The 20032-nt window shown below is 37.5% G+C and overlaps 2 protein-coding genes across 2 annotated transcripts; both read right to left on the bottom strand.

Annotated features, from left to right (window-relative positions):
• Positions 1–352: 352 nt before the first annotated feature.
• rnf14 (ring finger protein 14) lies at positions 353–5421 on the bottom strand. The gene is made up of 9 exons (XM_014999190.2): positions 5324–5421; positions 4596–4754; positions 4387–4517; positions 4034–4223; positions 3297–3682; positions 2983–3211; positions 2568–2740; positions 2322–2452; positions 353–1565 (listed from the first exon to the last, which is right to left on the bottom strand). Exons 2-9 carry the CDS (start codon positions 4744–4746, stop codon positions 1508–1510), a joined length of 1449 nt encoding a protein of 482 aa, XP_014854676.2. The 5' UTR covers positions 4747–4754; positions 5324–5421; the 3' UTR covers positions 353–1507.
• A 930-nt stretch (positions 5422–6351) lies between these two features.
• hspa4a (heat shock protein family A (Hsp70) member 4a) lies at positions 6352–19482 on the bottom strand. The gene is made up of 19 exons (XM_014999198.2): positions 19173–19482; positions 17583–17640; positions 17314–17454; positions 16661–16783; positions 15802–15901; positions 15444–15577; positions 14985–15229; positions 14475–14551; positions 14032–14183; positions 11753–11859; positions 11459–11592; positions 11167–11348; positions 10646–10729; positions 8937–9092; positions 8581–8706; positions 8341–8448; positions 7657–7776; positions 7378–7539; positions 6352–7281 (listed from the first exon to the last, which is right to left on the bottom strand). Exons 1-19 carry the CDS (start codon positions 19277–19279, stop codon positions 7087–7089), a joined length of 2511 nt encoding a protein of 836 aa, XP_014854684.2. The 5' UTR covers positions 19280–19482; the 3' UTR covers positions 6352–7086.
• Between the last annotated feature and the right edge of the window lie 550 nt (positions 19483–20032).

The raw sequence follows: 20032 nt of genomic DNA on the forward strand, positions 1-20032 counted from the left end.
CTTGAAATCTTAGTGCAACCTAACTTGTTTGGGTATCCATCAGCCAGTTCAGAACATTTTCTGGGAAAATTGTGTTTTAAGATGAATGCAATATCTTAAGAAGCTGAGGTAAATTAGGAACAAAAGAAATCTGTTGAAAATGTACAATATCAGCCTGAATGTTAGAAGCTGACTTATGTAAAGTGGTGACACCGGACATGTTGGGCTTAGAAAGAAAATGGTAGAAGATTTCCAACACTGTAATTTCTGTATAAGTGTGGAGGTGAACTCAAAGATTGTTGCAATGCTTTCAGAGCATTCACACAATAAGAAGAGTAACGGTGTTACGCAGAAAAGGAAAAAGGTCACAAACTGTTTATTGGAATATTTATTATTTTTTAGTGCATTGAACGTCATTCTGTGTTCTAACAAGAGAAATGAACAGTGTTGATGTGAACTTGGGACAAAATTCCATCATATGCTTTTTAAGGCTAAGCACCCAGATTTGTTTCTTCTAACCTGAACCAGCTTCAAACCATCACACAAGATGCTAAAACTGTTGTGTTGGCTTCCTTTATGACAGAAATGTAAAGTAAACATTTGGTATGTCTTTCTAAGTGTTTGCCTCTTTTTCCTCTATAATTATTTGGCATTATTAAATAAAAAAAAAACATAGTAAATCTAATGTAGCCAACCACAAACTCCTGTTTTTTTTCATGCCCACTATAGTCATAGCTCAAGCTGTAAACTGAAGAAGCCAATGCACTGCACTTTGCTACACACTCAAACTGTTCATGATTCTATTGTGCTTTGACTTTGTCATTATAGAGAGAGAAATTTTGTTTTGGACACATAGCTCATATGACATAAATATTATTAAAATCGATGTTGAATTTGAAAAGAAAGTTGCTGTGTTTTGCTTTTGACATGTGGAGACATGCTATAAAGCTAGGCTTCTTCAAATTTTTAATTAAAACATTCAGTATATTCTCCATATTTAGCTGGTTGCTATAAGGCCTATGACATAAAGAAACGATTTGCTACGAGACAAGACAGGACATAGTCTATTTGATTAATTGTCTATATGACAGTACAAATTATTCCTTACTTTGAAAATCTTTCACTGACTTCAGATTTAATGTTTATAATAGTTTCATAATCAGAATCCTTGTTAGACCATTAACCAACTACTAAGCAATGTAGCTTATTAGTGAAAGGTAAAGGCAAACAGAAAAGATGCTAAACTTTTCTAAAATCCCTGCAGTTGTTTGCCATCTGTTCAGGAGACCTATGTTGTTTATTTAATTTATATTATGAGACCTGTATAATTTAAATACAATGACTGTGACTATAAACACTTTACATAGCTGATTGTCTTCCTGTCCTCTCTATGGCATGACAATGTTCAAAACACTGTGTTGAAAGTATGTGGCTGTGGTGGCGTTTCAGTTCCAGCGTAGATGAATCCATGGCCATGTGATGAAGGATAAAGTGCATTTAGATGTATAGCGGAGAGGTGGCGCTGGCGTCAGTCCTCCTCATCACTCCAGAATTCATCATCATCCACATCGACACCATGGAAGAGTCTGCAGGGCAAAACAGTCAGACAGCTTAACTACTGCAAACACACTGACCATCGATCTCGACACACTCTAGACTTCCTCATATGCAAGTCTAGAGCTTTAAAGTTTTCTTGTGGTACAGTGAGCTTCATAAGGCTTATTTATGACAGGTTTTAGGCAGCTCCTCTGGTCAGACATGGTTGAACTTCATTTTCACAAGAACTGGACATGGATAACATTGCATTGCAATTTTCTAAATTGCAATGCAATGTTCTAAAATTCTGCTTGAGAAACTGGTTTAGTATTTAAAAAGAGGCTAGATTTTTTTTTTAAAGTTGTAAATTGAGGAATATAAATATAAAATAGAATTAAATGAACTATAGAACCTAGTGTATAAAAGTAGAATATACTGGTATATGTAAGGCTTAAATTTAGTTTTTTTTTATTTCCTTTAAACATTTTAGAACAATTTAAGTTTGTCTTGTTTTCAAACATCACAGAGGGTTTAAGGAAATGTTTTAAAAAAAGGGCTGCAGCATAATTACACTAAAATTGAGTTATTCCTCAGAAAACAAGATGAATACGTGAAAATGTACTTTTTGCTCAATGTTAAGGATTAAAAACCAATTATGATGATGTGGGTGTTTTTTCTTTAAAATACTCTAAGAACCTCGGTAGAGAGCAAGCTATTATGACAAAAACAGCATTTATTAGAACCTTTTTGCCCATCCATACTGAAAGTGCCTATAAATGTGGATAAACCTGACAAGAGCGTCTTACTGGTTAAAGCAGGGTGAGTGTGGGTTGTTAAAGTGGCTGTATGGGTTGACTTTGCTGAGGGCACCGAGGCACAGCCAGCAGAAGTACTGCTTACATGACGTGCACGTCATCTTGTTACAGCCATCCACTTTCTGAAAGACACAAAGTGCCACAACATTATGTGAAAAGACATAACTTGGATGGAACCATTTTTAAAGGTTCTGATGTCTTAAAGCATTGTGACCACCAGGGGGAGGTAAAGGCCACCTGTATATTAGTTCCACAGCGGGGGCAGCATTTGCAGTTCTCCTTGAGCCAGTCTCTGCTGAAGGATTCCTCCACCGCTTTCTGGACCACCCTCTTCCCGAAGCGTTGCTCCATGAACTTCTGGCCCTCAGGCGTGGCTGACAGGTACTCATCTCTCAGACTACGCAGATCATCTGAGGAACAAAGCAGAAGTTGAGACAGTTAGAAAATACATTTTCTGATTTCCAGTGGGGATTTATTTGCATTATTTAAACTCTGGCATATCTTTTCAATGCAACTCATTTCAGTCTTTCCACAGCTCCAACCCAATTGCTTGTCTCCCACTTGCCTCTTATTTGTAATATGCTAGTTTTTCTTTTCTAATAAAGTTTCACTCCTGCAAACTATTTTCAAAAGGAGTTAACTGTGCGGTTACCTGCCGTTATTTTACAATGAGAGACGCCATGATATCCCAGCTTGCACAGCGTGCAGAAAGCGTACTGACAAGCCGAGCAAATGCCCATGGTCGTATCTGGCTCCACCATAACAGCCGTCCCGCAGGAGTGACGGGGACAGTAGACGACGTCAGCCATGAGGTCCAAGCTTGACTGAAGGAGCAAACGGTCATATCGGGCAAACGACTCCTCGTCCACAAGTTGTTTCACCTGAATGAAAAAGCCACAATGTGAGAGAACTGCTGATGTGAACTGAAAACGTAGAGAAAACTCACAGTTAATCTGCCGCTCTTACCTGTGACGGAGTGGCTAATGAGGTACATTCGGGTTCAGGGCAGTTAAGGCACTGGACGTTGCCGTCCCGTATTTGAATCTGAAAGTACTCCGTCATGCACACCTTACAGTAAACATGTTGGCACCCCTTGAAGCAGAGACAGCTGGCACCCAGCTTGTCTGAAAAACAGATACCGCAGCAGAACACCTTTCCGTCGAAAGCCCTCTGCCGCTGCGCCTCGTCAAAGTCCAGGAGCTGAGGTAGGGGGTCCGAGTGGGGGTCCATCAGAACCACGGCGCGCGGGTCCGACTGAGAGGACGGTGAAAAGTACTGGCCAGAGTTCTCTTTCTTCACGTCTGCTTTCTTCTCCTCTGGTTTTTCAGACTGGCTCATGCACTGTGTCCCAACTGGACAGAGAAAAAAATATGTTTTTCCAAATGCCAGTAATTTTTTTTAATCTTTAGCATAAAAGTACAGATGGCTGAGCAAGAATTTTCTAATTTGTGGAAGATAAAAACATGTTAACATCTGATATAAAGCCAAGTCACCAGTAAATCAAAGATTTATCTACCCCAAACCAGTTTGATATGAGTTTACTGTTGGAAAACTGACTGTGTCCGAGCTTCAACCATCTGACCCAAACTGGGAGCCTCAGGTTGCTGTTAAAATTATTTAGTTCTTTATCATTTTTACCCAAAGTTATATTGCAGACATGCAGACTCCAGGGAGAATCTAACAACACAGGAAAACATAAATACCTTTTGCTTCAGGGTCTGTTTTCCTCCGTTCACCGCCGCCCTTACTGCTGCTCCTGTTGAGTTCAAGAGGAGACTGGATGCTCAGAAAGCTCAGAGTCTCCTCTTTCAGGAACTGGATCCACATGAAAAGGACCTCAAAACCCTGGTTTTCTTCCCACAACTCATCCAAGCGCTGGCACAGAGAACTCAGCTGAAATGATGAAATATCAAATATTACGCACCATAACCTGCATTTGTAGATTTGAATAAAACTACCAGTCATTTTTCTGGAATATGGGAGGAAGCCAAAATACCCAGAAATAACTTGTTTTTGTCATATAAAGAACTATAACAGTTGGCATGATGAGTCCTACCTGAGCTTTGGTCATCCATTTGGAGCTGAGTGAAAAAACCGGTGGAGATGTAGAAGGATAGTCTGCAGGAAGCTCGAAATTGAGCACCAAGGGAGGTAAAAAGCAGACATTATATTCAGCTGTCTTCTCTCCTGCAACAGAGAAGGGGGGTAATTAGCATTTCTTGTTGGGATATGAATAAACACCCACACTTTTACTGACGGATGTACCTTTCACCAGCAGCTTGAAATCAGGAGGGAGCTCCAGACATAGTTGTATCTCTCCGCCCTGAGCAGACTCTGCGCGACGGAACTCCTCTTCATCATAGATACTTGCTAAAGCAAGCAGTTCATTCTCCTGGGCTTCCTTATCCTCAGACATTTACATACCTACAACAACAACAGCACACGATCAATACGAGATGTAGTGGCCGTAGCAGCGCCTGTGATAAACACTGTCAAAGTGAACTGCACCTAATCATATCATGAATCTGACAATAAACTGTTAATTTACCAACTGGCTTAAACGGTTAAACATTGTGTCTTAAACTGCAAACCAAAAAGAAAGTGAACAATATAAAAAAAATTATAAATTACTACAGGAAACCCGACTTTTGATGTAACTTAGCTTTAGCAAAGCTACGTTGTTATACAAAAGTTTGAGGACGCATTTACAACCCCTTAATATGTATGCTAATAATGCAACACCGGCAAACACAAAGTGTTTTAGAAGGTTGAACTCTGGTGACATTATTCAAACTGTCGATTAGTTTCCGACTTAGCTAACAAACTTGAGATAGTCACTGCATGAGGCTAGCAAGCTCAGTTAGTTAACTGCGGCTTTGTTACTGCAGCTAAGTAGCAAAGCTAGGCCCTGTGTCATAACCACTGTTATGCAGATCAAAAATATTACAAATTATTTCACTGTAAACTGCAATTAAAATGAAGACGTTAACTACCTTATATGTCCCAAGTGCAAGTGACTTCTGTCCCCTTTGACTAGTTCTCGTCATGACGAGTCACTGTAGGTTCTTACAGCGCCACCTCCAGGAGTATGGAGCTCTCTGTTAGAGCAATAATGGCTGGACCTGTTCCTTATCAGTCCGCCGGCAAGCAATCCGGCTGAGCGGCCAGGATGATGAGCGGCGAAGAACGATTTCACCCTGCTCCCTTTCTTCATAATGTATGTACCTCTTAGGGGAGGATCATCATAATATAATAAATTTAACTTAGTGAAAAATATATCTACTTAAATTTACTTTGTGCATTTATAATTTTGATAAACTGCTATGACCTACGATCAACCATAAAGCTTTTCCAATAGACAAATATTCAGATATACTTCCTTTTTTACTGGGTGCACGGTTTCTTAAAAATTTATATTTTTATACATTGTGTATAGCTTTTAATTTCTTTATATTTTAGATTGTTTTTCATTGTGAGTTTGCCATTTGCAATTTTGTTCTTCCTTGTTTCCAGGTTAAGTTAGACAGTTGACATTTGTTACAACTGACACTATGTTGTGACAACATGGCATGAGACGGAAAATCTGTGAAAAGACCAAGCTCCTCTGCTAATGACAGAAATGATCATGTAAGCGCTGCCCACAGCCTCCAGCTTGTTCTCTACTACTCTACAGCCTCTCCCAGTCACCAGAGCATGTCATGAATACTTGGGTTAGTTAATATGGCCACTAATCACAGCAGACAAATGGATTCCCAAGAATGAAATGTAAAAATTATTTTTTTTATACAAGTTACATATCCCAGTTTTAGTATTTTGTTTATAATCTTAAATCCCTGCCATTGCAGTGCCTAGCATTATGTTGTACTTTTCTAGTACATTATCATGTTTACCTGCAGACTAGCTACGAGACAAGACAGGACAAATTGTTAGCGATATTTCATCCCATCTTCTTGTGCAGGACTGGAAAGGGGCTTAATTTAAAAGAGTATTCTTGAACAGTAATGGTTATATCTCAGCTCAGTTTTTGTTCTAAGGTTTATTTTTGCATTTTTCAGTGATGTGGCAACAACAGCAGCACCCAAAAAGGAGATTTGTTGCACCAGCAATCTCACTGTCGAGTAGAAAATAAAATAAAACAACAAGGCTACCAGAGAACAAACAGATCATTTGCTTTTGAATGAGAAAAGCAGAACAGTGAAATACTGCATGACAGTAACTCTTAGTATCTAAATCCAACATACGAGAAGAAAACTTCTTTGAACTAAATACATCATAACCAAGGCGTTACAAGTGTTTGTGGTGAAAAACCCCCAAAACAAAACCCCGCCCCACAAAATGACACTTACAACTTTAAACTATTGACGCCCCCTTCACCAACGCATTTGATACCTTATTTAAACAATATTTTACAATTTCAACTTTGCTGACATTCTTAGCTTAAAGATCTTGAGGAAAAGCTAAACAATCATCAAAGCAGCACGAACTAAGCTAGCAACCCACACTCATAACTTCCCTGCCCTCAGGAAGTCATTTCAATATTATTATTATTATTATGCAATATTTCTGTATTCAAAGCATATAAGAAAGCACATGCCGCGAAGGCAGTCTGATGAATAGCACTGATAAAGGACGATGTTGTCTGCGTCTCCAAAAGAGGCTACCATGTCATTAAGAATCAACTCAGAAGAAAAGGGCTGAACGAGGTGAGAAGTGGTACAAACGGATGGGAAACTCAAAAGTTGGCAGCAGCAAAAGTTTAGTCAATGTCCATTTCAGGGAGCTTGTTTTCTGCCGTTTCTTGCTGTGTTGGTTTTGTTTTATCTGGGTTTCCAGGCTGGCTTTCTGGTTCAGCCTGTCCATTGACTGGACCGTTCTCTGTTTTCTCCTCCTTAGGAGGCTCCACCTTGGGCTTGGGTTTAGTTACCACTGGATTGCAGGATGCATAAAGCTCCTAGGGGATGAAAAGATCAAAGTAAGCCAGTGGATCTTAAGGCTAGCTTTCTATGAAAATATGTCGAAAAAGATTTGTGTAGCTGTCTCCAAGTACCTTTGTCTTGGCCTTGATTTCTCCTACTTTGACCACTGGGTCCACTGTGAGGTTCTGGCTGTTCTGCTGGTTCATTTTGGTATTCATCCAGGCCATGGCCTCATTGACCTGCTGATCCACCCGAGTCACCTCCAGCTCATCCAGGTGATCATACTGCTCATCCTGCAAAATACAGAAACGCTAAACAGCTGTTTACACTATTTCAACAAAACTTCCAGATACATTTGTTTATTACATTTGTTAATAGCAATTCTAATTTTAAAGTACAGATATTATTACCTTTGCCTTGTAAGATTCAACAATCTTCATGTACATCTGTATCTGTCTGCCAAGCTCCTCAAATGCTTTTGGTCTCTCTTCAGCTTCCAGGTATCTATCGTGAATGGGCTGACCGATTTTCTGCAGAAAAAAAGGCAGATCAAAAAATATTCCCACTCTCCAATTCAATTTTGGACTTTTCTAAGTTTTGATTCTTTCAACTTCTTCAGGTATGATGGGTCACCTGCTACAAGACATTTCATCCTGACCACAGGTGAAGTCAAACAGGCAGGTGGAAAATTTTGTACACTTTGCCATCCAATGCATTCATTTTATGTAATTTAATGTAGTTTATTTATAGGATGCAAAATTGCTCCAAGTGTCATATCAACATATTTTATGAACAGGTCTGATTTATATGGCGTAATGTAGAATCTACTTCATTTCTCATAACTTTAATGAAAACAAGCATTAAACATTCAGAAGTACATCCACAATTAATTCTGGTAGCAAAGAAAGTTTTATTGTTAGCATAAACTACAGAATGTCAGACAAACAGTGTTTCATCTAAACGAGCTAATAAGGAAAAGTGTTTGTTTCAGTGACTAGTACCCATTACCCAGAGAATAGGCTTCATTCTGTATGTGATTAACCCATTCAGTACCTTTTAAAATTTGAATTTTTTAAGATTTTCAAAGGACTCACCTTCAGTTCCGCTAGTTTGTCAATGTAAACTTGTTTCTGTTGGTCCTCTCCATCTTCATACAACCAAGTTTCCGTGTCCTCCAGTTTTAATGAGAACGCATTACGATCCTAAAATTTCAAAACAAAACAAACCAGAAAAACATAAGCGTAAAACAAAATATTACATTTATACCCAAATGTCAAAAATAAACATACAGCTGAGGCTAATTGAGTCCAATGATGAATCTCGTTTGTACTTACAGCCTCATTCACGAACTTCTCCAGTGAGCCATTGAGTTTGTCCCTCATTTCATACACGTATTCTTCAACGTTGTTTTTTGCATCATTTCTCTCCTTCTCAAGCTTGTCCTGCATGATCATCTTCCCCTACATGAGGCACAGCAAAGGTCAGATCACTTTACTTAAAAACAACGGTAAACGGTTAAGCACCACATCAGCTGGTGCTTAACCGTTTACTATGGCAGTTGATGGCTATGTAACTCATAGCCATCATGTGATCATGGGTTTTAAATCTTAATCAATACAGAAAACACATCTGAGACTCCTTTTTTGTGTGTGCATGCCAAACATTCCTGGTGAATTTTTTAGGACATTACCTCATTCTCCACAAATGTATTAAGTTCTTCAACAGGAAGCTGCCACTGCAGTTTGCCCTCTATGGGCAGATCCACAGTCTTTGTTTTTACTTTGGCTTTCTTGGCTTGAGGAGGCTGATCGTTCTTCTTCTCTTCCTTGACATCCTCTGGTGATGTCTGGAAAAATAAAAACTGTTAAATATATTTAGAAAATCTAATTTGTAATGTTTAAACAATCACATAAAAACTGAAGTGAGTAACCTCATCATTATAAATGTTATGTGGAAACTTAAAAGCTTGTTTCAGCAAACTTTCCACATCGCTTAGTAAAAGGTCAAAGTGTAACCTGTAGTTTAAATGATCCACAAACCTTCAGAACGTCAAATTTTTGTTGCTTTAACCTGATTTTTGTTCTTTTCCAAGTGAATGCATCAATTTTATGTAGGAATTAGAAACTTGTTATCAATTCACCATTATTTTAGAGCTTATAAAACTAACCAAACGTAAAAAACATATCTTTGCGAGGAACAACTTGAGTCATACAATTTGAGTTAACTGTTTCCAGAACAAATGGATCTGCTGTCATTTTATGAAACAATGTGATACTTGAACATTTTAACTGTAAAGAAACAATAAAAATATTAAAAGTAAAGTGGCAAAGGGAACACATTTCAATATTGTAAGTCCTAAATATGCAGCTTTAATTTTTTAAGCATTTCCATAAACCCCATGCTAACCATCAAGTACAAAATTGTAGCTAGAAAATTAGAAAAGAATAAATAAATAAAGCTGAGCCTGCTCCTCCACTAGGTACCTAGTGCTGGGCGATATGGATGGAAAGTTTCAAACAAACAAAGAGGTTTAGATTTTGTGTCATTTAGGATTAGGCTCTGGAAGTGTGATGACATGAAAACAATAGGATATTTCATTAGCTTCTTGTAATATTGTGATCGTGTTCCCACTTGATTTGCGTACCAGTGTCATTTTGAACACTGTAATATTCTATTTACAATAAAGGTGTGTGTGACTCAATTCATACAGCTATTAACTCCCGCCTAGCAATATTTTCATGTGGAGTCGAGGTTTATCTGAGCCCATCACTGACAGACAGAACTGAAGCAGCCAATATAGGTTCTCTTTTACTTTACATGTTATCATAAAGGATAAAAACACTTAGACTGTGACCAAGATTCATTTAAGCAACAAAATAATGTGCATAAGCTGTAATTACATTTAGCAAACGTTGATCATGAACACTGGTGCTGCAGCGGACATAAAATCACAGACTTTACCCCAGCAACAGGGATCGAGAGTTTAGTTTAGTCAGAGGTTCTGATGCAGATTATTTAGAAATGCCTTGAATTTAGGATCTGAAATGACCTGACATTTAGGATCAGATCATTTATTTTGTTTACTACGAGTTTCTATATTTTTTAAAAACTAGAACTGATGTGATTCATATACTGTAGCAACATAGGACATTTGTTTTAGTACTGTACAAGCGTGTTTTTAGTTTATTGTTGATATATTGGCAAAGAGATAATTTTCCTTTATATAAAAGGATTTGACACACTTGAATTTGTCCATCTTTTCTTGTCTTTTGTATTTTGCATTAATTACAAAGACATCAGGAGCAGCTACATTTACAGAGGACCAATGTGTAAGTGCGTTTCTCCTTCATACACAATAGAGCAGCATGTATACTGTCCTATCGCCCAGCACAAGGTTACCTCCATTTCTTCAGCCTCTGATTTCTTGTCTTCGTTGTCTCCAGCCTGGGGTTTCTGATCTTCATGGTCCACTTGCATTTTGCTCTATTGCATGGTAGCAAAAGAAAGCATATACAGAAAATGTATTAAGACAACACCTTGTAGATGTTTTGTTCAGAACATCTCGACAAATTAATTTGTTTCAGCTTTACTCATTTCGACCAGTTCATGCAGGTTTTCGCTTCATTTCAAGTTTAAGATTTGTCAGGAAAGGTTGCTTTTCCAAATATACAAAACAGAAATATTCTAAATCACCTTTCTTTTTAATTCACAACAGTTTTTAGAGGTAGTAAGAACTGAAGTGGAAATGAAAGAATACAAACACATTTTAGTAAAAATTGAGAAAACATCTCAAAATTGTTTTATTTATAACCTTAGTTTTGTCCATCTCTTGTCAAAAAAGCAAGAAGCTTCTCTTTCTCCCTTACTCACCTCTGCCTGACTGCTACGTTTTGTTCCTTGCATCCAAAGCAAATACATACCTCCTCTTCCTTCACCCCTTGGTCCGTCTCCATCGGCTCCTCTCCTTCCACGTCTTTTATGACTTCTACCAGAGCCGCGCTTGAGACACTGAACACACCGTGAACGTTGACGCGCACCTTCACTTTCACCTTGGAGCTCTCGCCTGATGCCCGGGGAACCACATTCTGGATCAGAAACTCACCTGAAAGACGGAGGGATGATGTCACAATGCCCACGTATGGTAAAAAACATAACTAAAAGACTCAAAATAAAAATCGCATGAAAGTTAGCCTAATGTGCATCCTGTAGTACCTATTGTTGCTTTAGGGTAGTTTAGCTCCTTCATATTATTGTAATAGGCTTCCAGCATGAAGGGCTCTTTCCGGTAAAAAGTCAGCACTTTGGAGAAGGGAGCTGCATGGTTCTTTTGGAAAACCTCACAGTCACTAGAAAAAAAGGTAGAGAGATACAAGTGAGATGCAAGTATTCGCTTAGCAATTAAAGTTTGGATGAAGTGCATTCACTTTCATCCAAACTTAAGCTTAACTATTAGCAGAAGCTTAGCTCAGACACTGTATTATCTTATGACCATGAATGTATTCTTACCTCAGTCCGTCCTCTGCAGCTGAATTCCACTTTAGGGAAATGGAGTATGGGACAACATCCGTGATGGAGAACTCTCTAACTTTGAAAGCAGGCGACAAAATGGCACACTGAAAAAAAACAATAAGAAATCAATAGTCACTAATTAATGTCAATAACTCTGAATTCAGGTCTTTATTTGTTTGTATCCTCTTCTTTTGGGCTCATCACCTTCACTTAACCCTCTTAAGACCATAATTGTAACTGGGGCGCCTGGTATTTTTCTGATTTTATGGCTGTAAAATTCTCAAAAAATGTGCAATGAGTCTGAATTTTTGCTCTTTTTTCCAGAACAAACTCAGCTTTCAGTATTTGATAGTTATTTAACATTTCTGTCTATTAAAAATTGAGAATAAACAGTTTAAAGACAAAAAAAACTAAAATCGGAATTGAAATTTTCAGGCTTATTACTGAACAAAAACTTTCTGATGACAGGGGCAAACAATTTCAGATGAACAATTTCAACTTTCAACTATATTACATAAATGCAGAGAAAACTGTGAAGCCTGGCCTCCAATTTACAAGTTTTTATGCCTGTTTTTTATGAAATAATTTCAGGCGTTTTCATTTCTTGTGGTAGGCTCTAAAGCAGTTCCTCTCCAGCTGCAGACAGAATCCCACTCTGGATCCATCCATACTTTATCTATCAGACTTCAGGTTGAGAGGGTCCTGGTACCCATCTCCAGTGGTCAAGAACAAGAGGCAGGGGACACACTGGACAGGTCACTGGACAGGTCACTGGACAGGTCACTGGACAGGTCACCAATCCCTCACTTGGCTGATTTGTTTTGTGTTTTTTTTTATTTGTTTGTTTTCTTTCTCACAATTCATCATTTGGCAGAAAAAAAGTGTTGGTGATTTTTATTTTTTTTCTTTTTGCCAAAATCACTTTGGGTAAAAATATTACTTAGGACATTATTTTTGGAAGACCACGATTTTATTTTCAGCATAATAAATAATTATTGCACAAATTATGCAGGAATCAAGATGGAGCTAACAGTTAGCCAATAGCTGTGCAGCATTCATATAACTAACGTTAGCTTGTACAAATATTTTACATAAGCTGGTTATATGTCTCTTATGTTCACTGCCTTCAGACATCAGCCTTCTGGGACCCTTGATCAGTTTGGTGGATTTTCTTTTAGACATTTCCATAATTTTCTGCACGATTTCAACTCGTCCTCTGCCGTTTTCTCTCTCTCTCACCGCTACTCCGTTGATACAACACGGAGCTCCGCAGGGAAATTCCGTAACGAAAATATTTACTCTAATATCTGCTGCAACATGCACATGTGATACACCGTTGGAAAGCTTATTTTATGCACTTTCTAATACTTTTTGAATTTTTTGAATGCGATCAACTGTTCAGGAGTTACGATACAGAGTAGGTTGTGTGACAAATATGACACAACGGAGAATCTTTCTTGTGATTGGTCAAGCTCATATCAAACTTTCCCGGGTGGCTACCGTAATATATCATATATGCCCTGAAAGCGCAATGTCTTAGCTTTTCTGCACTTTTGGAATTTTTTTGATATGTTGAACTGTTCATAAATTACGGTAATGGGAAGTACACATGCGGAATCCTGTCGGCGCCGACAGGTTGGTCGTAAGAGGGTTTTAACTTCTGGTTTATGTACAATGCTTTTATTTTGAAGTGACCACTTCCAGTTTGTATGTTAACGAACTGCAACTTAACAACAAAAGATACAAGACAGTTGTTTATACAAGTATCTTGTTATCAAGTAACCCCCTCAATAGAGGCATCAGGTATGTTTATTTTGTAAATATGTATGTTTTCAATATTGAGTAACTAAATCTGTGCATGTTTTATTGTATACTAAATCTGGAGTTGTCTTTAGATCACAGGCATATTTTAAGCTGTAAACATTATTTTTAAGATGTGAATGTTAACGGTTGTAAGAGTGTGGTCTTTGAGCTGATACTGTTTTTTCTGTGGATACATTTCCTGCTCTTACAGTAAAACTCTGGATGTGTTCCTACTAAACCTGAATGTTCATCAGTAAAGCCTCAACCTTCAATTGAGAGGGTATTCTACAACTAAAGTAGGCTTCAGTGCATAACATACTCATTGTAAATAGCAAACTTTATTCACACCAAATCTTTTTATTTCTGGCTTTTAAAGAATAATAAAGCATTATATTCCCCAGAACCAACTGCCAGTTAATGTGCTGTGTGTGAAACTAACTTAAATGTGGAGAACTTAAATGTGTGAGCCGTACCTGCAGAGCACAGCCTCGGGCCACCGCCTCATCTGCATTGAGGGTGGTGCTCAGCTCTTTGCCGAAGAATTTGCAGATCCGCTCCTTGATAGCAGGAATTCTGGTGGCTCCGCCCACAATCTCCACGGCGTAGATGTCTTCCTTTTTCAGTTCTGGAAGCAGAGCGAGACGATCAATTAATCCCTACTTGTTAGGGTTACAAAGTCACAACTTCACTATCAAATGCTGTCGGATTTAAAACAGCCACAAGTGTTGCGCTTCGCCTTGTGTAAACTGTTCATGATTCAGTCAGGTGAGGCAGGAGCCATAAGATATTAATAGATAGGAGGAAATTACTAGAAGAATCCTTTGCCTCAAATTACTTTATTACTTTATACTGACTTTATGTGTTTACACATGGTGGTGAGGATAGACCAGTAGTTATTAAAGTCATATGTACTCACTGGTCTGTTCCATGACGCTGCGCAGGGGACCCTCAACTTTGGCCAGCAGCCCAGCACACATTTCTTCAAACAGACCTCTGTGAACATGTCATAAATTATTAATAGATACAGCTTAGCAACACAAACACACGCACTCTAAAAAAAAAAAGAAAAAAGGCACAGCACCAGCAGACTGATCCAAGTCTTTAAAATATATTTTGTAATGTTAGACCTGCAGACTTCATTGTATTTCATTTGTAGGGCATAAAAAATACCTGAACAATAACAATAAGATGACTTCTGAAAGCATTTTTTTAAGTTTACCAGTCTAATAGGAGCTGAATATAAAAGCCGTAAAAATGTTGCTGATTTTTATTCCCAGAAAATGTTAAAAACCGTGAATCCTTTTCTGGGTTAAATTATCGCAAAAAAAAAAAAAAAAAAAAGAAAAGAAATCAAATAAAACACATTAAAGTTTATTGACAAATCTTTGGTCAGGTTTTATTAATTATGCATAAACATAAATCTCACCTGTTCAGTTTGCTGGAAACATCAATGTCGTTCATGAAGCATTCAATGTTGAGAGGTAAGTCAGAGGAGTTGGCACTCATCAGCTTCTTCAGCTTCTCACACTCCTGGTAAAGACGCACTAAAGCTCGAGGTTTGGACCTGACGTCCAGTTTGTATTTCTTTGCAAACTCTTCGCAGAAGTGGTTCACCAGGATGTCGTCAAAGTCCTTCCCACCGAGGTCGGAGTCAAAAGCTGCAGCCAGAATCTTACAGAAAGAAAAAGAAGGTAAATATCGAAATTAATCAACAGTAAAATAACTAGTAGGAGTTTATCTTCTTCTAATCTACTTAATTTGTCTGTCTTATCAAGGTGTGAAGTTATTGAGTTGGTGGTACAAAAGCTGAAGCAGCAGCACATGCTAGCACAACTACTAACATTAGTATCTATACAAAACCACTCAAAAGTTCTTAATAACTTACCTTGAGCTTTCCTTTGTTAAAGGCACAAACGGATACCTGGTAACCAGAGTGGCCCAGATCCACAAACACCACTATCCTGGGCTTCTCCTCTGGAGCTGGAAGATCCTGCTTATAGATTCCATAGGCCAGAGACACTGGAACAGAACAAACAAATAGAATAAATATACAGAAAAAAAACACTGGGATTTTATGAGGTTCTTAAATACATTTTTCTGAGCAGAAAAAGTCAAATAAGTTTGACTGACACTCTGCCCCTGCTGAAAAAAATGGTCTTGCATCAAATTTCACAGATATTGTCTCATGTTGCAGTATAAGCAGCTAAAATGGAGTGTCAAACTGTTTCAGATGCCATGTGTACCTGCTGTGGTCTCATTCATTAATCGTAGACAGTTGAGGCCTGCAATCTGAGCTGCATCCATGACCGACCTCCTCTCTGCATCAGTGTAATAGCTTGGTACCTGAGATGAGGAACAGAAAATATTCACATAAAGAAATGTGAAAAATGATGCATGGATGTTTGTAAATTAAAAACCAAAAAAACACTTTTATTCATCTATTGATACTGGGATTGAAAGATGATCCCAGTATCATCTGGGATCAGCTCAGATAGAGACTACTTTTCTCAAAAAGCTCTCTAGATATTGTCACTATTTTAGCAAGTTGGGACACCAAAACAAAACGTCCCAATGTTGAAAGGTTCAAAAGCTAAATTTAGAGACAGGCCACAGCACGAGTAACATGTTCTCTATCAACAGGGCCTGATGTCACCTATAAATTTAGCTTTGGTACAAGTCGCAGCCCCTCTGTGCTAGATCTATAACATTACATAATGGCTGCTATTTGTGCTCTCTCATGCTGAGCTCAACACACACTTCCCACTCTTTACCGACTGTGTGCAAGAGAGGAAATGCAGCTTTCAGATACAGACATCTGGTGAGGAGGCTAACGCTCTAATGTCACATGAACAGGTGACAACCCACTTGTACACCAGACACTTTTTATATATATGTACACATGCATAAATGAACCCAAACCACATGTCAATGCAAGAGACATGATGGCAACAGCCATAAATGATGAGTTCAGGTTTAATAAGCAATTTAATATGCTGAACATTTTAAAAAAAAAAACGACGTCACATTAGAACTCATTAACAAATCATAAAAAAAGACTAATACAGAGTCCTAAAATCTCCTAAAATTCAGAGATGTTGATACCGAGATGACGCAGTCAACAACTGGCTTCTTCAGTGCACTTTCAGCCGTCTGCTTCAGCTTGGTCAGCAGCATCCCGGTTATCTGCTCCACACTGAATACTCTCTCTTCCTCCATGTACAGCACCTGAAACAGGATATTTTCAATGAATTACCCTTTTCTAAACAGAAAAGGGTGTGCGTATATACATATATATATATAAATGTGATTTTAAGACAAAAATAGGGCCATGCACTCTTTAAGAGTGATGTCCTGCTAGACTAGCTGGCATTATAATTTATGAACTCAAAGGAACTTGTATAATTCAACAGTTATTAAAACTGTTAAGTAAAAAAGAATCAGAACAAATATTTTACCTAACAATAAGATGTCAGTTTATTTTACAAAAAAAAACCCATCATGCTTTGAATAAATTCATAATAGGAACAGACTATATTGTAAAACATATCTTACAAACAATTGTTATGCCTGCATTTTTATAAATCTAACATTGACCAATGACAAAAAAGGACACTTTACAAAAAAAGACCCCAGAAGAAAAAAATAAAATGAAATAAACAAATCAGTTTTCTGGGTTGTTAAATATTGGCATACACCACAAATAAAATCCAACATCACTTGACCTTTAACCCTCACAAAATAGGGGCTAACCTCACCTTTATACCGGTGGCTCCTGAAGGCATCTGTGCCAAGTCGTACACCAGGTTGGACTTGGCTGCCTGAACAATTGGGTCTGAGAACGCCCTGCCATGGAAACGCTTGAAGCCTTGCACTGTGTTCTTACAGTTGGTCACCACCTGGACATGATGATTGAGAAGGAAAAGAAAAAAAGTTTGAAAACATTCACTTTTTAAAATATAACTTTGTATTTTTAGGCGAAAAATTAAAAATCTAATGTATATAACTTGGAAAAATTTATATATACCTGGCTTTTTGCAGCTGCTCCGATTGATCGATTTCTTGGACCAAATGATACAAATGACCTGGGGGAAAAATAATAAAATATGAATTTGATTATTATAATCAACCAATTGGAGTTTATCTAAGTAGACATTCAGTTTGTAACTACAAGTAAAACAAAGGTAAAGTTAGTTGCCAGAGGTTACTACACAATATCCTGACATGCCTACACAGAAACTCATGAGCCAAGGCTCAACCCACACACAAACACAACTACAACAATCATTTTCATAGTGTAAAATCACCAAACTTTCCTTTAGCTTAAACCTACTTTCTTTCTTTTTAGGGTACATTGACAGCCATTTTTGATATCTAGTACTGCCTTAGTGGCACTAAGAAATGACATAGTATACAAATAGATTTTGGGATAAACATGTTTATCAATATGTTATCAAAAGAGAGAACATTTTTGGTTTTAGGCACATGTGTCATGTGTTTCACAAAGACACTTAATGGTTTATCAAGGTTTTAAACCATAACAGCCTCAAACTTGAATGTTAAATCATACCAATCATACAATTTAAGGTTTCTTTTTAATTATACATTTTAATTATAGCCATTCAACTGGATGAAAGGAGGGTGCTACTGCCATGTTTACCAGGTGTGGCTTATTTGGAACTATTTACAGGCCCAAAAGAATCACTTAGTTGTGGAGTGGAAAACTGAAGGACTCTGCAATCTTATTCAGGTACTGTGTTTTAAAGGCTATATTTGGCAAGACTAATTAATCGACTAATATCATATTTGTATATTTGTGTTACTTAATAAAGACAAAATCAGCAAAATGTATATTTTGAACAAGATGCAATATAAATCCCCAAATAATAGAAAACAAGAGCTTTACTATAACTGTAATAATGTATTTTAATTTTAATGTAACTATGAACCATTAATTAATCAATATTATATATTGTTTCTCCTATTTCAAATAAATGCATTGAATTGCATCAAATACATCTTAGTGTTGTTTTTTGTTTACAAGTAATAAATATCTTAAGAAAATACTTAAGAAAAGTTAATCACTACATTTTCGGAGGACATAATTGCTAGAATATTCCACCAAAAGCTCGACTGATGTCGTCATCGAACGAAATCCTTCACGCAAGACGCACGTTTTGTCACACGGGACACACCGGAGTTTAGGCCTTCAGTGCATGTAAGACAATTAGAACTACAGAAGGAAGCACCGCCTGCGTGGGGTCATCAGGCAACTAAAACACGTTTTCCAACAGCCAGTACCGTTAATAAAACTGATGTGTTTAGCCGTCTAGCTTACAATTGTAGCTCCGGTGGTAAATGTTTTAATATATATACGTTGAATATAAAATCAAAACACCCTTTTGGTTGCAGTTAAGACTCAAGCTCACAAACAAATCTTACAGTAACACATACTGAAATTAAGTTTGATTGATCACACACGGACGTGTATGAAAGTTCGGCAAATGGGTTTAAAATCCGACTTTATTGTGAAGACAACACACAGAAAATGATAAGACATCCAACAAGGTTACTATTTCAGAATTTTAACGTATAAAATTTGCTGTTTAATACTTACGGCGTACATCTGTCGCTGTATTCGTTAGCAACTGTCTCAATTCCTCCAGCTCGGGCTACAGCTACATAGCAGCTCTGAAAACCCAAGTCAAATCCCACCACTGACATCTTCTACAATATGCCCGTCTTTTGGCTGTAAGGTTGTCGCAGCGGAACTTAAAGTAAGGTTAATGCTTATTTAAACCTTAAAGAGTACAACAATCCTAGTAGAGTTGTTGTATTGCTCTCTGTTAAAAAGAGATAGTACTCTTCTTAATTCACACCGCTGTTACCGGTGTCCCTGATCTGCACTGGCAACCCTTAGCAGCAAGGTAGTTTAACAGCCTTCTCGCGCTCTCGCCGGTAATTCTCGCGAGATATGCATTATCCAGACGTCTCTGGATTTTTCTATAACCATGTGAGAGACGTTTCTCCAACTCTCTAGCTTTTTTGAGATAGATCCTGAGACTTTTGCGCAGTTTTTACATAATTTGTAAATATAGTATATGGCTTAAATTACAACAGAATTTCTAGATGTGAAAAATATTAATTATTATTTTACATTTAGTGTAAATTAAGTTTTTTATACAATCAAATATCTCCAGGCAATTCATAAAACAAACAGGGATAATTCTTAATTTAATTCTTGTTAGAATTTGAACTCAAAATTGTAATCAGAAATCAACTGATTTCATTCCACAACAATTCAAGCATAAGACCACTTCAGTAAGGTTGTTTTCTCTCTTGTTAAAAACACTTAAAATATAAAGTGTTAGTCTATGTGGGCCGATGATCTAAAAAGTTGGAATTATTGAAATTAGCTTTATTATTAGCAGTACAATGGATAGAATAAATAAGACCTTAAAAACTACAAAAAGATTA

Source organism: Poecilia mexicana, unplaced genomic scaffold (genome assembly GCF_051168715.1).
Source record: "Poecilia mexicana isolate PSO_F unplaced genomic scaffold, ASM5116871v1 scaffold_14, whole genome shotgun sequence".
Classification (NCBI taxonomy): Eukaryota; Metazoa; Chordata; class Actinopteri; order Cyprinodontiformes; family Poeciliidae; genus Poecilia; species Poecilia mexicana.

What these genes read in the sequence shown, in the direction of transcription:
- rnf14 (XM_014999190.2), bottom strand. Translation starts at nt 4,746, where the DNA reads ATGTCTGAGGATAAGGAAGCCCAGGAGAATGAACTGCTTGCTTTAGCA. An exon ending in CATTAGCCACTCCGTCACAG is followed by an intron (nt 3,212 to 3,296) that starts GTAAGAGCGGCA and finishes TTTTTCATTCAG; the next exon opens with GTGAAACAACTTGTGGACGA. An exon ending in TCATTGTAAAATAACGGCAG is followed by an intron (nt 2,741 to 2,982) that starts GTAACCGCACAG and finishes TTTGTTCCTCAG; the next exon opens with ATGATCTGCGTAGTCTGAGA.
- hspa4a (XM_014999198.2), bottom strand. Translation starts at nt 19,279, where the DNA reads ATGTCAGTGGTGGGATTTGACTTGGGTTTTCAGAGCTGCTATGTAGCT. An exon ending in CAGGAGCCACCGGTATAAAG is followed by an intron (nt 16,784 to 17,313) that starts GTGAGGTTAGCC and finishes ATCCTGTTTCAG; the next exon opens with GTGCTGTACATGGAGGAAGA. An exon ending in CAGAGGCTGAAGAAATGGAG is followed by an intron (nt 9,093 to 10,645) that starts GTAACCTTGTGC and finishes TTATTTTTCCAG; the next exon opens with ACATCACCAGAGGATGTCAA.